Source organism: Calidris pugnax, unplaced genomic scaffold (genome assembly GCF_001431845.1).
Source record: "Calidris pugnax isolate Ruff unplaced genomic scaffold, ASM143184v1 scaffold11, whole genome shotgun sequence".
Classification (NCBI taxonomy): domain Eukaryota; kingdom Metazoa; phylum Chordata; class Aves; order Charadriiformes; family Scolopacidae; genus Calidris; species Calidris pugnax.
This window is the reverse complement of record NW_015090803.1, coordinates 12,958,610-12,972,117: the sequence shown is the minus strand read 5'-3', so window position 1 is coordinate 12,972,117 and position 13,508 is coordinate 12,958,610. Positions and strand designations below refer to the sequence as shown.

Sequence of the window (13,508 nt, the reverse complement as noted above, 5' to 3'; positions counted from 1 at the left end):
GGTGTCATTGCTTTTGTTGTGCAGCTCCATAAACAGAGTTAAATCATGAGATGAGAAAATGTGACTCTCTTTCCTCCCCCAGGGGTTCACGTTTGGGAAGTCTGGGGAAATACTAACAATGAGGCTGCGCTCTTTGTCCTTCAGAGCATTACTTCAGCAGGTATGAATTATGCAGCTAGGCTATCACGAGAGCCAGATGGCTTTTGCAGACTGTTATAAGGTACACATTGGGTTTTAATTGTGTGGTCTGGAGAAAAGCAAACAAAATATGTCTCTTCTACCACTAGTTTAGGAAAAAGTATAACTTTTCTGAAAATCTCCTAATCCGTGCGCAATTTGGACCAATGCTGCTGCTACAAATACTCTAATTGAGGAGTGTCATGCAAATGTGCATATTTCTGGCATGTTATAATAGGCACACACTTTGCAGCTGTCTGTTAGTGCAAGAATGACCAAAAAATTTTAATCTTCCCTTGCTTGGGTGGTCATGATGCAAGTATGTAATATATAGATTTAAATCTAATCTGTTTAGGTTTCTGTAGATTTAAATCTAGATACTGCAATTCATAGCGAATAGACAATCTGACAATTTTTTCCTAAAAAAAAAAAAATAAAAATTTCCCTATTGCATCAGGAACTACCCATGAGAAAAATAAAGTTACTTATATTAAACCCTTTCTGTTAATTTGTGCAATTTCATGTTGGTTACATAGGAGTTTTGAGAATGCATAACTTGGCATCCCACACACCCACTGGGGACAAGAACCTCTGTGTTCTTGGAAACATCTGAAAGGAACTAGGAGAAGGAAAATTAGCAATTAAAAAACCCTGCCATAGCCTTTGGAGGTAAAAGGGCCTCGTTAACTTTCTGTATGTGCAAATATAGATGAGCAATTGGTCTTCTATAGTTAATGGGAACAGGTATCTTGTAAGAGAATAGTTAACCTCTTCAGGCCCAAGGAAGAAATGAGTAACAGGAGTTATTTCTAAATAAGCACATTCAGAAAAACAGCAGAGCTAATAACACTTTGTGAAAAATTGTATGTTCACAACAAAAAAATACTTTTAAAGCTTTTTCTTTTAGTTTACTTGGAAGACACTGAATGAAGAGGAAGGATATTAGTTGGCCATCATGACTTGTACTTCCATTTCCCTGTATGCTACCCGACCTGGAAACGCTTGTTCATTTTATTAATAATCCTGATAAATCTGAAATACGGTAAAAACATGTAATTATTTGAAACAAAAATTATCATCTCTTCTTGCAGGAGGTTGGATGGTACGATGATCAGAAAAATGCTGTTGGCGTTCTGCTAACTCGGCTTGCTACAGATGCTTCCCAAGTCAAAGGGGTATGCTGATTCTTTTTTTGTGCTTTTGAAATATTTTTTTTCCTTAAAAATATTAATTGCAATTGGCAAGGGACACTGAAATTATTTCAGAACACAAGGTATTAAATCTAACCCACAAAACTGGCAGATGCATCTACATAGCATGCTGTCGGCACCTTGGAAATGGCTTCCCAGCTGGTAATTCATGAAAACTATCAAAAATGCACCAAGTCTTTAAGCTGTAGACCACTTCACCACACAAAGTGAAATCTGCATGTGTGCTGGGGAGCAGAATCAGCAAGTTTTTATGCCCTATGATAGGTGTCCCCTGAATATCACAAAGAGGTTGCATCTGCAAATGGTACAAACCCTTACTGACCTTAATGAAGAGAATTCTTCTTCCCACCCTCACCAAATGTGTTTCACACACAAGCAGACAGACCAAACAGTAAGGAATGGCCCAGCATTAATAAAGAACACCAGGGAGGCTGATGGCCAAGGGAGGGAATGACTCAAGGTGCTGGTATGAAAGAGGTGGCCACTGGACACTGGCAAGAGAATATGGCAAATTCTGCACAATTACTCCTTCTGCTCACCTCATCAGCAGTCCCTGACAATCTGCCAAATGTATCTCCATTTCTTTCCTTCTCCCTGGGAAGAAAGGAAAAAAAAAATAAAAATCACTGCAGAACTTGTGGGGGAAAAGTTTACTGGTTTGTCTTAAGATGTCTTTGTTTCCTTCAAATTTGTACATCAAAAATCCTTTAATCCATACATTTTTCAGTCTCAGTATACTGATTTTTATTTCCTTCTCCTATCCTCCTTCCTTATGGGTTAGTAGTGAGAAAATAGTCTTTGACAAAACTTAGTCATTTTCATCTTTTAAAGATCCAGTTTGTTTCAGTGGCATTGAACTAGGTCACTCTGCCCAGGCAGTAGAAAGGAGGGGTGCACAGGGTCCCCCAACTGCAAAAACCAACTGAGGGCATGAATTGCTCTCCAAAGCTATTGTGTTCTCTGGAGCACTACAGAGTGTCAGTAAGTACCGTGCCTCACGCTGCGCTGGCTGAAGTTTCCAAATCCATCTTTATGTGCAGCCCCTAGAACATATGGCAACAATTCACCTTGGCATTGGTTTAATTATTACTTTTTTAAATTTTATTGAACAAGAAAAGTCTTTTCAGGGCAGGAAAGTCTTTGGCAAAAGAGAGAATTTTCGCTTCCTGCCCAAGGATTTTTGTTTTTTCCATCAAGCCAAACTTTGGAAGATGAACTATTTCCACAGGGCTGTTTTCAGACCTTTTTTCTGCAGATCAGAGCCCACCCGGATGCTGGATGCTAATCATCTCTCATTTTAAAACTCCTTGATGAAAAGGTTACACAGCCTGGGAGGAGACAGGAGTTCTTCAGTATGAGTTCATCTTTCCCACTTATTATCCCCGCTGAGATATAAAGCATTTCTGCAGGGTGGCCAAGTTCAGGGTTTTTTTCTGAGAAGCCAGCCCTGGGTGCAGCAGTGTGAGAATCTGAGGATGAGTAGTTTCCACCACCATTATTGGGACGGGTCGATAGATGACTGTTGTTAGAAAGAAGCCCCTCTTGTTTAATGCTGGGCACCCAACAACCAGCCTGCCCTATTGTGACAGTGGCCACGGTCTTCTGTGCCTCAGGTAGTGCAAGAAGTCCCAGATATTTCATTAAACAACTGCCGTGACCGATTGTTTAGACTCCTTTAACCTCAGTTGAAGGCCTGAATACTGGCAGGTAGAGGAACATCTAGGAACTGTAACCTAAGTAGGTGCATAATGTCCAGGCATGTCACCACATGGGGTTTTGCTTCCCAGCTGGACCTGCCTGATTAGCGACTTCAAGTGCTGATATAAGGAACGAAATCTAATGATGGATATTTGGGGGTGTCTGGGGTTTTCTTAGGCAACTGGAAGCCGACTTGGACTGATGACTATGACCGTCTTTACCCTTCTGACTGCCATCATTATTGCTTTTGTGTACGGCTGGCAGTTAACGTTGCTGATCCTGGCCTGCATTCCTTTCGTTATTGCTACAAACGCCGCCAGAGTCAGCTCCGTCTCCGGTCACGCCGCAAAAGATCAAAAAGCTTTGGAAGAGGCCGGGAGAGTAAGTTCTCCAATTTTAACTGCAGGGTTATGGTGTGAGATCACTTTTAAGAGCAGCGCTGTCGCTGTGTCACAGCTGACGCAATTAGCCAAGCTAAAACGAAGGGCTGAGGGGAGAGGACAGGACCGGACAGGGTGGGAGATGAAGGGAATGTTTATGTATCCCCAAGAAAAGCAAAACATAGATAACACAGAACATCTGTAAATTAGGCTATAAAAAATGCATTTGAAAGCCTCCGTGGCGGATTTCTGGGTAGCTGTAACAGCATCAGCCCTGACACTGGTGCTCCCGGAGCTGAGGGTGAGCAGCAGAGCCCCACGCTGCTCTCTGCAGTGGCTGGGAGCGTTGCAGGGCTGAGCCACCAAACACTGACGTTGCTACCTTGTCACCCCATCATAAAATGCAAACCATTTACGTGCTCAAGAGTTTCAGAGGGCTGCCTTCGTTGGCCTGATAGCAATTCTTCCAGGAGACAGAAGCAGTCCATGCCAAAGTGCAAGCTGTGTCCAGATGACCAGGGTTTGTTCCTATTTGATGAAATCAGGCTTAAATCATCGGGGTCACAAGCCACAGGTTAGGGCAGGGGCTGCTGAGACTTCCTGCATGCTGGCCCAAGGCCCTGAACCTAAAAAAGTTCTGGGTTTACCCCCTTTGTCTTGTGACTATGGAGTGAATAATCTCATTCTTCTGGGCTTTGCTTCACCTGGTAGTAGACCCCGATCCTCCTCTCTTAAACAAACATTTTCTCATTTAAAATAATAAGTGCCAGAGAAGAGATTGAGTGCTTAGGAGATGTGTTGTAGATTGCAGTTTTAAGGAATTGCCTCTTATTTTTTTTATCTCCTAATTTAGATTTCAACAGAATCAGTTGAAAACATAAGAACTGTAGCTTCACTGACCAGGGAAGAAGCATTTTATGAAAGATATGTTACAAGCTTGAACGGTCCATATAGGTGGGATTTTTTTTCTTTAACAATTCTTTCTTTGTACACTATAGTCTTTCAGATTTATTGTAAGTATATTTCTTGTAAGCTATCCAATATCCAAAAGATTGGGAAGGATATCAATAGCCATTTACATAGTTCTGAAATTTGTTTACTTGGTATATTTTAATATAAATTCTTAAATGTAGAGTGAAAAGACATTTGCAGGCTTTGCCTTTTCATTATGCAAACACTTTATAAACTGCATTCTCTCCATATGTGTTACACAATATTGTGTTTTCTTGTGTATGCCTAGAATATAGGACACATGTTTACTCCATTTCTGTATATTGGATTGACACTAGTTAACTCAGGAGCTGACTGTTAATTCCCATACCACATCCTTTATAACAAAATCCAGTTTTATTCCCCTTAGATGATTTTGAAACCTTGAAATAAACTTCATATGTTTCCCTTGTTTGACCTGCTACATCTCACTGACTTTTCTCCTCTGAAATGCATTTGGATCATTAGGGATGCCAGATTTTTCTAGCTTCATTTTATTTAAAAAAAATAGCCCAAAATCTCATTTGTTTCTTTCTTTCTTCAAGGAGGAAATGTAAAAGGAGGAGTTGAAAAAGATGCATTGTATAATCTTTCCTCAGCCAAAACAGTGCTAAAATTCAGTGTCTGGTGAACTGATGATACCCCAGACATGGGCAGGATGCTCACCTGGGCTGTCAAAAGTCTCTGATTCAGAGCTTGGAATAGAAAGGAGATTTTCATTTCCTCAGAGACCATCCTAAACCATGAGGACAGAGTTCTCCAGACTCTGATTCAGTGTGCATTCACTTAACTACACAAAATGAAACTTCTCCAGAAGGACAGATTGAGAAATAGAGGCTTAGCCTAAACCTCTCCGGGGATACCCAGCAGTATGTTCCTGCTCTGAATCAGGATGAGAGGTCTCTGCTCGGATGGGAAGACCTGGCAGGAGCCCTCAGGGGGTTCTTAGCCTGGGAGCCTGCTTGTTGGCTTAATAAAAGGGGTTATAAGTGGTAGTTGTTACACTTTATTATTTTTTTAACTGCTTTATTTGCCTGCCCTGCTATAGAAAAGCAAAGGAAGACATTCAAGGTAGCATAACTGAGGCTGAAGGATCTCATTGCTCTAACTTTCAGTCCTAAGGGCAGCTCCGTGTCAGGATGCGGGATGTTTTTAGGGTCTGGCAGGGGTTCTTGTGAGTGTGCATCTATTCTGAGCTGATTTGTTGTGTTTTCAGGGACTGAGGTGTATTGCTTGAAAGCTTTAACCCAGACATCTGGCCATCCCCCAGCCAGTGTCTGCTGTTTCTGTTTTACAAGTTATTTACGGAAAATCTCTTCCTTTACAGAGATTCCCTGAAAAAAGCCCCTTTCTATGGATTTACCTACGGAGTAGCTCAGTGTGCAAATTACTTCATTAATGCAGCAGTCTTCAGATTTGGGGCATGGCTCATTGCCCATTGTCTGAGCAACTTTGAAAATGTATTTATGTGAGTATACTTTATAAAAGGTAAAAAAAAATAATAATTCATTCATGTGATAGTGATTTCAATACATGCAAATTATTTCATCTAATTATAGAGGTAATGGGGCATAGAGGTTCAAGAATTTGGTCTGGTTGGGAGTGCAGTTTGAGCAGAAGGTCTGTTTTGGGGAAAGGTGTGTATTTGGGCAGTGAAGCAGCAACTGCATGGCCATGCTCAGTGGACTTCTGCAGGAGAAGTCTTTGTTTGACATTCCTTACAGGCAGAGGGTATTGCGTAGAGAAGCAGTGACACCACTGCTCATCTATAAAGCAGTTACAGGGATAAACAGAATTCCTAATACTGGATGAAATTTTCAGGGATGAGGAGCTTCAGAAATGTCAATCTAAAGATGCTAAAAAGCTTTATTCTGAGAGTTTGTTTTACACACAAGGAAAAATATGCGTTGCTCTATCTGAAATGAATGATGCTTTATCTCTTGCTTTTTAGAGTCTTCTCTTCCGTCATATTTGCAGCTATGAATGTTGGCCAGTCTGCTTCCCTGGCACCAGATTATGGCAAAGCTAGAATGTCAGCTCAAAGAATCTTTCAACTTTTGGACAGAAAACCTCTAATTGACAGTTACAGTGAAGAAGGTGAAAAATTGGTAAGGCCTTTTGCACAAAAAACATGAAACAAATTAAATTACTAATGTTTTATTGTCTAAAACTGTATTCATAATTTCCTTTTCTTTTGCTGGCACAAAAGACAGACATATAAAATAATGGTACTGCCTCATTATTTTTAATGGGCCATGTTATTTTGGTTTTTCAGTCAGAATTGTATATCCTTAAATGTAGTTTTGCTCTGAATGAGCTAAAAAAATATATTACTTTTTATTCTACTGACCCACTTCTTAAACGGTTTAAGGAAAACACTTAGCAACGACAGTTCCACTCACAGTTGTGTTGCCTTTTTAAGAGTTTATAGGAGAAATAAAATATAAGTGGACTTTCCTACTGTTTTTGTAGATAAGAGAGAGTAAATCCTTTGGAGACAGAGAATTTCCATCAAAATCCACCCTCTTACAACTGTGGAAACTCTTACAAGTAAAAATGTGCTCTTGTGAAGTCAAAACTAACTTAATGAATAATCTGTTTTGCTCTAAAGTTGGGGGGGAGAGGGAGGAAGAGAAAAAGAAAACAACGAGAAGGAAAAAGGAAAAAAAACTAAAGCACACTAAAAAAAATCCCCCCAAAATCACCTCTAAACCAAAATTATCATTAAGGAAACTGACAACAGTACTTGTCAAATTTCTGCATTAAATGCTTTCAGTTTATCTGATCTGGAAGGATGACATTTGTACATTCATCTAATTTTAAAATTAACTTCCCATGTATGTTTTAGATGGTAGTCCCTACTCAGGAAACCATAATCCAGTCTCTATAACTTTACATTTATGTGCAGGATTTTCAGCCTTTAAAGTTATGAACACACTTTACGCATCTTCTAGAACCAGGACCGTCTAGCACAGACCTTGAAAGATTTGGCAGAAGCTCCCTGGTGAAATAAAAATTAAATGAAAATATTTCTAGTATAGCTTGGACTTGAATACCAATTATGCCTGTGAATTCTGCAAAGCAAAACTTTGAGCCCATTAAATTAGAATCACCAGCTGCTGTGAAGGGCAGGGTACCTTGTGGTGTTTTTTGTGCTGATGTAGGGCTGGCTCTGGCTCCAAGCAACAGGAGAAGCAATAGCCTTAGTGTGTGCCCTCATCCTTCCACTTGTGCCTAGAAATCAGCCTGGCTGGAATGGCTAATTAACAGCTATCATTGCTGTTTAAAACACAGCTTGTCCTACACGGCTGCCTAGCAAAGAATTTAGCTTTCCCTCTTGATAGCTGGTCTTGACCTTTAGTTGCATTCGTTCAAACTGTGCTACCTGCAGCGTGAGATCAGGAAAGAAAATGCTATAGGTTAGAGCAAGAGTAGAAGTGCCTCAATTACATTTGCCAGAAAGGAAATAGATTAACATTGTTTTTGTCTAAAGATGTTCTTTTCAAAGGTGAAGTGAAAAATAGATACAAGAGGTGCAGAAAACTGTTTCTGCGGAAAGATCTAGCAACTTACATCTGCAGATGATCCCAGAAATAATGATGCTACACTCAATCCAATATGTAATTTAAAAGAAGGACTTCAAAAGTAGCTTTGAAAACACCTTCCCAAACTTTGTCAGTTCTCTTACTTCAATAACAAGTCGTACAAGTGTTATTACAGTTAAAGCTAATAAATGCTAATATGAGCATGTGAACTCTCTGTTACTTTTCAGAACCATTTTGAAGGAAACATTGAATTCAGAAACATCCACTTTGTATATCCAACAAGGCCAGAAGTTCAAGTTTTGCAAGGACTCAACGTGAAGGTTAACAAAGGACAGACCCTGGCATTAGTAGGAAGCAGTGGCTGTGGCAAAAGCACATCCATTCAGCTCTTGGAGAGATTTTATGACCCCGTGGAAGGACAAGTGGTAAAAATAGACTTGTGTGGCTATTAATAACAATTATATACAGAACTCTCTGCCTTCCAAGGTTTCAGAGGCTTTAAAAAATCCTGCCAATATCTGGTGAGATGCCTTTCCTTAGAGGTATAAGTTACTGAGGTTGTGGCTCCAGTGGAGCTGTAGACAACCTCAAGACCCATGTCACTGCCTGCCCCATGAGTTCTCCACACGTGTCAGCACTGGCACCCGTGTTGGCACGGGATCCATGTCCTGTGCTGGCTCAGGGCATGGATCTCACCAGGGAAGAGAATGACCAAGTCAGACCACATTGCCTCCCTAAAACTGCTCACAGCTTGGTCGCACAGGGGTGCATGTAACGTTCATGTCACTTGCTTGTCAGTGAGTAATGTCATTAATATGAATTCACATATTTGAGACAGATACAAGCTTCAAATAATACAAAAATTATCCCACAGGGACGCTGCTGCATCATGGTCAGGGGGTTGCAATGGGTTTTTTGATGCAATCCCCGTTAAAGGGTATGGAAAGTCCAATGAAACCTTCTTGGAAGTTTTAAGATTAATTAAAGACCTCCAGCTGTGGATATTTATTGTTTTATTTAGCTTCTTAGAGATAGGCTTTCCCATGAAGTTCCCGGTGCTTCTCGTGGTCAGTAGGGCTGGAAGGAGCAGCCTGTGATCTGCACTCGGCGTTTCTGTCTGCCGGGAAAAACACACACACAAAATCACAAGCTAATGAGAGGAAATATTTCATCTATACTGCCGGTTCTTTTCCATTTTGCATGCAAAATTTACTTGATTTCAGCAGGGAATCTAAAATGTAACAGGCTTCCTCTTACACTTCATGTTTCCTGTTTACCCTGTGTGTCCGTAGTCAACTTGGCATCGTTTTTTTTTCTGTTGTTCTTTCTAGTTAGCAGATGGATGTGACACCAGATCTTTGCATTTACAATGGCTGAGGTCCAGGCTGGGCCTGGTGTCACAGGAGCCCGTTTTGTTTGACTGCAGCATTGCTGAAAACATTCGATATGGAGACAACAGTAGGGTGGTTAGTCAGGAGGAAATTGAAGCAGCAGCTAAAGCAGCAAATATTCATGCCTTCATTGAAAAACTGCCGGAGGTAAGACATAGTAATCTTCTCTTCTCAGTGACATTAGGTATTTTAAATGATAGGGAGAAATCTAGGTAATGCTCATTTGCATAAATCAAATTAAAAATAAACATTTTTGTTTCCACTAATGAGAAAAAGTATAGAATTTATGTTCAAGCTTAAAATCTTCCTTAGTTTGTTCAAAAAAAAAGGTCCATGTTCCACTAAACATAATGGTAGACAAAGCAGAATATGAGAGGGGGAAAATAAGAGGACAATCTATGTACGAATAAGTTCCCATAATTTTTTTTTAATATTTTTTCCTTTGACAGTTGAAATTTCTCAGGTTACTCTGAGAGACATTTTTTTTTTGTTGTTCAAAAATAATTCAGTAAAACTAAATATTCCATTTCTAATTGGATGGCCATGCACAGGGAGTATTTCTTAACAAATACATAGGGGCAATAAATCAAAAGTGAATGACATGGCATTTGACCTTCATGCCTGCCAAGAATTTGGTTCTAACAAGGAAAAATGCTTTGATGGTTTGTTTTCATTGTAGTTCTGTGTGACTTGAAAATGATGTAATGATGCTGAAAAATATTTCATCTTCATAACTAGTTATGACATTTGGGATTCTTTATTCACAAGTAATGCAGGATCAAGTTCTTCATGTATATGTCAGTAAGCATTAAATCTCTAGTTACTCTTATGATCATATGCTCATGGGCAGATGTCTGTGGACACCTTACTGCTGTATCACTGGTGGTACCATTCAAGACCTATTTCAGTCTTCGGGGAAGTAAAATGACAGATCAGGTATAAGTGTGTGGCTGTATATATTACTATTTATACTAGAGGTATTTATAAAACCTTAGCTTTATTAAAACCACTTGCCACTATACTATTATTTGAAGATGGAAATATCTAATCATTTTCATAGCCATACGTAAAACTTAACTTTTTAAATCTCCCTTCTCTAGGAGTATTCACAGGCCTTCTTTTTAAATTTTTAATATTCAGAAATATAATACCCGGGTGGGTGAGAAAGGAACACAACTTTCTGGAGGTCAAAAACAAAGAATCGCAATTGCCCGTGCCCTGGTTCGTAATCCTGCCATTCTGCTTCTGGATGAAGCTACATCTGCTCTTGACACAGAAAGTGAAAAGGTGAGTAATGATTACGTGAAATATTTATGTAGTTGCTTTCTGTAGAATAAAACCAAGGCAAACATGTTGCAACTGCTCTGCTGTGAAACAACAGGGCAGGTCTACCATGGTAGCTTTTCCAACTACGAATGATACTGGGAAGCTGTGCATATCTACTAAATAAACAAGTAGAAAACCTCAAAACTTTAAATAGAAAAGACCATGGGGAACTAATACTCTTTCGCTGTCTTCCTATCAGCTGTATTTGATGGTAAATACTGAATTTGTGTTCTGACCCTAACGGGATGCCCAAGAATCCACTTTTCAATGGCTCATGCTCATTTGAACAGTCCCACTGACCTCCGTGAGAAACCCTACTGAGTCTTGTGCATGCACTGACTTGTATATCTGTGGGAGACATATTCAGGTGATAACAAACGACTAAGAAAAAAAAAAATGTAGTTCTTATGCCAAGTGAAGGCTTTCCAGGCACTAACCATTTTCATGACATCTGTGTTCAGATCGTCCAGAAAGCTCTGGATAACGCCCGGCAAGGCCGAACCTGCATCGTCATCGCTCACCGCCTGACGACCGTGCAGACTGCAGACATCATCGCCGTGATCCAGAACGGCAGGGTGGTTGAGCAGGGCACCCACAGCCAGTTACTGGCAAAGGAGGGACACTACTATGCCCTTGTAAACGCACAAGTCTCTAGTTAGTGCTGTTTGCAGGGATTTTTTTATTATTCTTTTTTTCCAGAAAGACATGAAAAGCTTACAGAGAATGAACGTTGGCTGTGCCTGTTGGCTAATGGAGCAGGGACCATGTCTTGCAGCCTGGCTGCTCTACCCGGTGCAGCCCTTCCCCCACATACTCATGGGGACATGCCTTGGGGTAGGTCATGGAAGGTGCAAGGAGGAGTCCCAGGGGCTGGATCTCCTGGGCAGTTGTGGGGATTGCATGATCTGGAGGGAGCAGGACCTGGAGTCATCTCATCCACACCAAGGCTTAGGTGAGGCACCCTGCTCGCACTGTCCTCTCAAACGCTGGCCCATACCAGGCTTCATAGACCACAGAATTATAGGGGTTGGAAGGGACCTTCAGAGATCACCTAGTCCAACCCCCCTGCCAAAGCAGGTTCACCTAGAGCAGGCTGGACAGGAACGCATTCAGGTGTATTTCTAATATCTCCAGAGGAGGAGACTCCACAACCTCCCTGGGCAGCCTGTTCCAGTGTTCTGCTACCCTCAAAGTAAAAAAATTTTTCTGCATGTTCAGGTGGAACTTCCTGTGTTCCAGCTTCTGTCCATTGCCCCTTGTCCTGTCACCAGGCACCACAGAGAAAAGCCTGACTTCCATCCTCTTGATACCCATGCTGATGGTATGGGGTTGGAAGGGACCTCTGGTGATCATCTAGTCCAACCTCCCTGCCGGAACAGGTCCACCTAGAGCAGGTTGACAGTGTCCAGGCAGGTACCAGCGTACGACAGTGGTTAAGCATCATGGATGAGCAGTGATCTGGTGCTTGTGCTTGGCCCTGGGGGTTTCTTCACCAGTTATTACTTAAAGATGACTTTCTGACTGCTGAGATTCCAAATAAAGGTATTTGTATTACATTTAGATAGAAGGCTCTGGATTGCATGGGTTGGGGTTTTTTCACCCACTTTATGCCACATTCCTAATATTATTATTCTTCACAGACTTATTGGAGATTCAATATTCTATTTCAGACAGTAATTGTAATAGTGACAAGCTTTCCATATGGAGATAAACTGCCATAAAAGATACCATTGTTTTGTTTAGCATTTTTCAATTGCTGACCTAACAAAGTTTAATCACTCTTTGCATCCACAAGGGTAATTTCAAGTCTTGTGGGGGAGCCAGGATGGCTTATTTTGGAGTGGACTCATGTCAGCCATGTAAATAACTTTTCTTTAAAAAAAAAAAATGAACTAAAAGTGGTTTTCAATATGAGATCCTTTATTTTGAATAGACATAACTCTTAGGGACATGGTTTAGTGGTGGACTTGCTAGTGTTAGGTTAATGGCTGGATTTGATGATCTTAAGGACCTTTCCCAACCCAAATGATTCTGTGGTTCTATGAATAATTTTAAAGATTGTTTGAAGTGTTGGTGAAACTCGTTTACACATATGCTTTAATTACTGGTTTTTCCTCTGATATATTCCCCAGGGTGCTGCAATACATCTTTCAGCAGCTGAAGAATATGTACTGTGTAGTCAGAGTGACTCAGCAGCTGGGGTTTTTTGGCTGGTTGAACCCAATTGCAGCATTTTAATTTTCCAAGGCTTTGCACGTGGCTTTGGGTTAGGATTTATGGCCTGGAGCAACCTGCAGTACTTTATAATTTCCAGATAACTCTGCTCAATTGTAGCAGACAAAACCTACAGTAATGACTATGTCCTTTGCTCACTTCAATTGTTTTCCGGTATCAGGATCCATGAGGGGAATAAAACACACAAAAGAAAACAAATTCTGGTCTCAGCTTTGCCAAAACAAATACCGTGGCTCTCCCTCACACAGTTTTTCTCGGAGATTGTTATAAGAGGAGTTATCACTCATTCAGGCACCCCTCTTTTCCAACCTCTTCACTTTATTGTGATAGGCAGATACTACAGGAGCTGCTACCCTCATTACACTCCCAATTATCCAATGTGGGGTCTAGTTAGTTCCTTTTTCCCTGTTTTGTTTGTGCACTGGAGTTGAAATTGCAAGCCATAGAGTTTGATTCTCAGTTTTAAAAATAAAATATCTTTCTTCTTAATCCAGAAATCTTTTGAGGAAAGAAAGGGTTGATTTTGTACTTTTTGATTAGATGGATATGTGGTTT

The 13,508-nt window shown here is 40.6% G+C and overlaps 1 protein-coding gene across 2 annotated transcripts in view; it reads left to right on the top strand.

Annotated features, from left to right (window-relative positions):
- ABCB5 (ATP binding cassette subfamily B member 5) overlaps window positions 1-11,734 on the top strand; it is a 32,996-nt gene extending 21,262 nt beyond the window's left edge. For both annotated transcript variants that reach the window (XM_014937643.1, XM_014937642.1), the window contains exons 19-28: window positions 83-160; window positions 1,269-1,352; window positions 3,264-3,467; window positions 4,320-4,420; window positions 5,784-5,924; window positions 6,408-6,564; window positions 8,229-8,426; window positions 9,333-9,539; window positions 10,533-10,679; window positions 11,180-11,734. In XM_014937643.1, the coding sequence (XP_014793129.1) occupies window positions 83-160; window positions 1,269-1,352; window positions 3,264-3,467; window positions 4,320-4,420; window positions 5,784-5,924; window positions 6,408-6,564; window positions 8,229-8,426; window positions 9,333-9,539; window positions 10,533-10,679; window positions 11,180-11,377 (1,515 nt within the window). In that variant the 3' untranslated portion in view covers window positions 11,378-11,734. The remainder of the gene's footprint in view (window positions 1-82; window positions 161-1,268; window positions 1,353-3,263; window positions 3,468-4,319; window positions 4,421-5,783; window positions 5,925-6,407; window positions 6,565-8,228; window positions 8,427-9,332; window positions 9,540-10,532; window positions 10,680-11,179) is intronic.
- The last annotated feature ends 1,774 nt before the right edge of the window (window positions 11,735-13,508 follow it).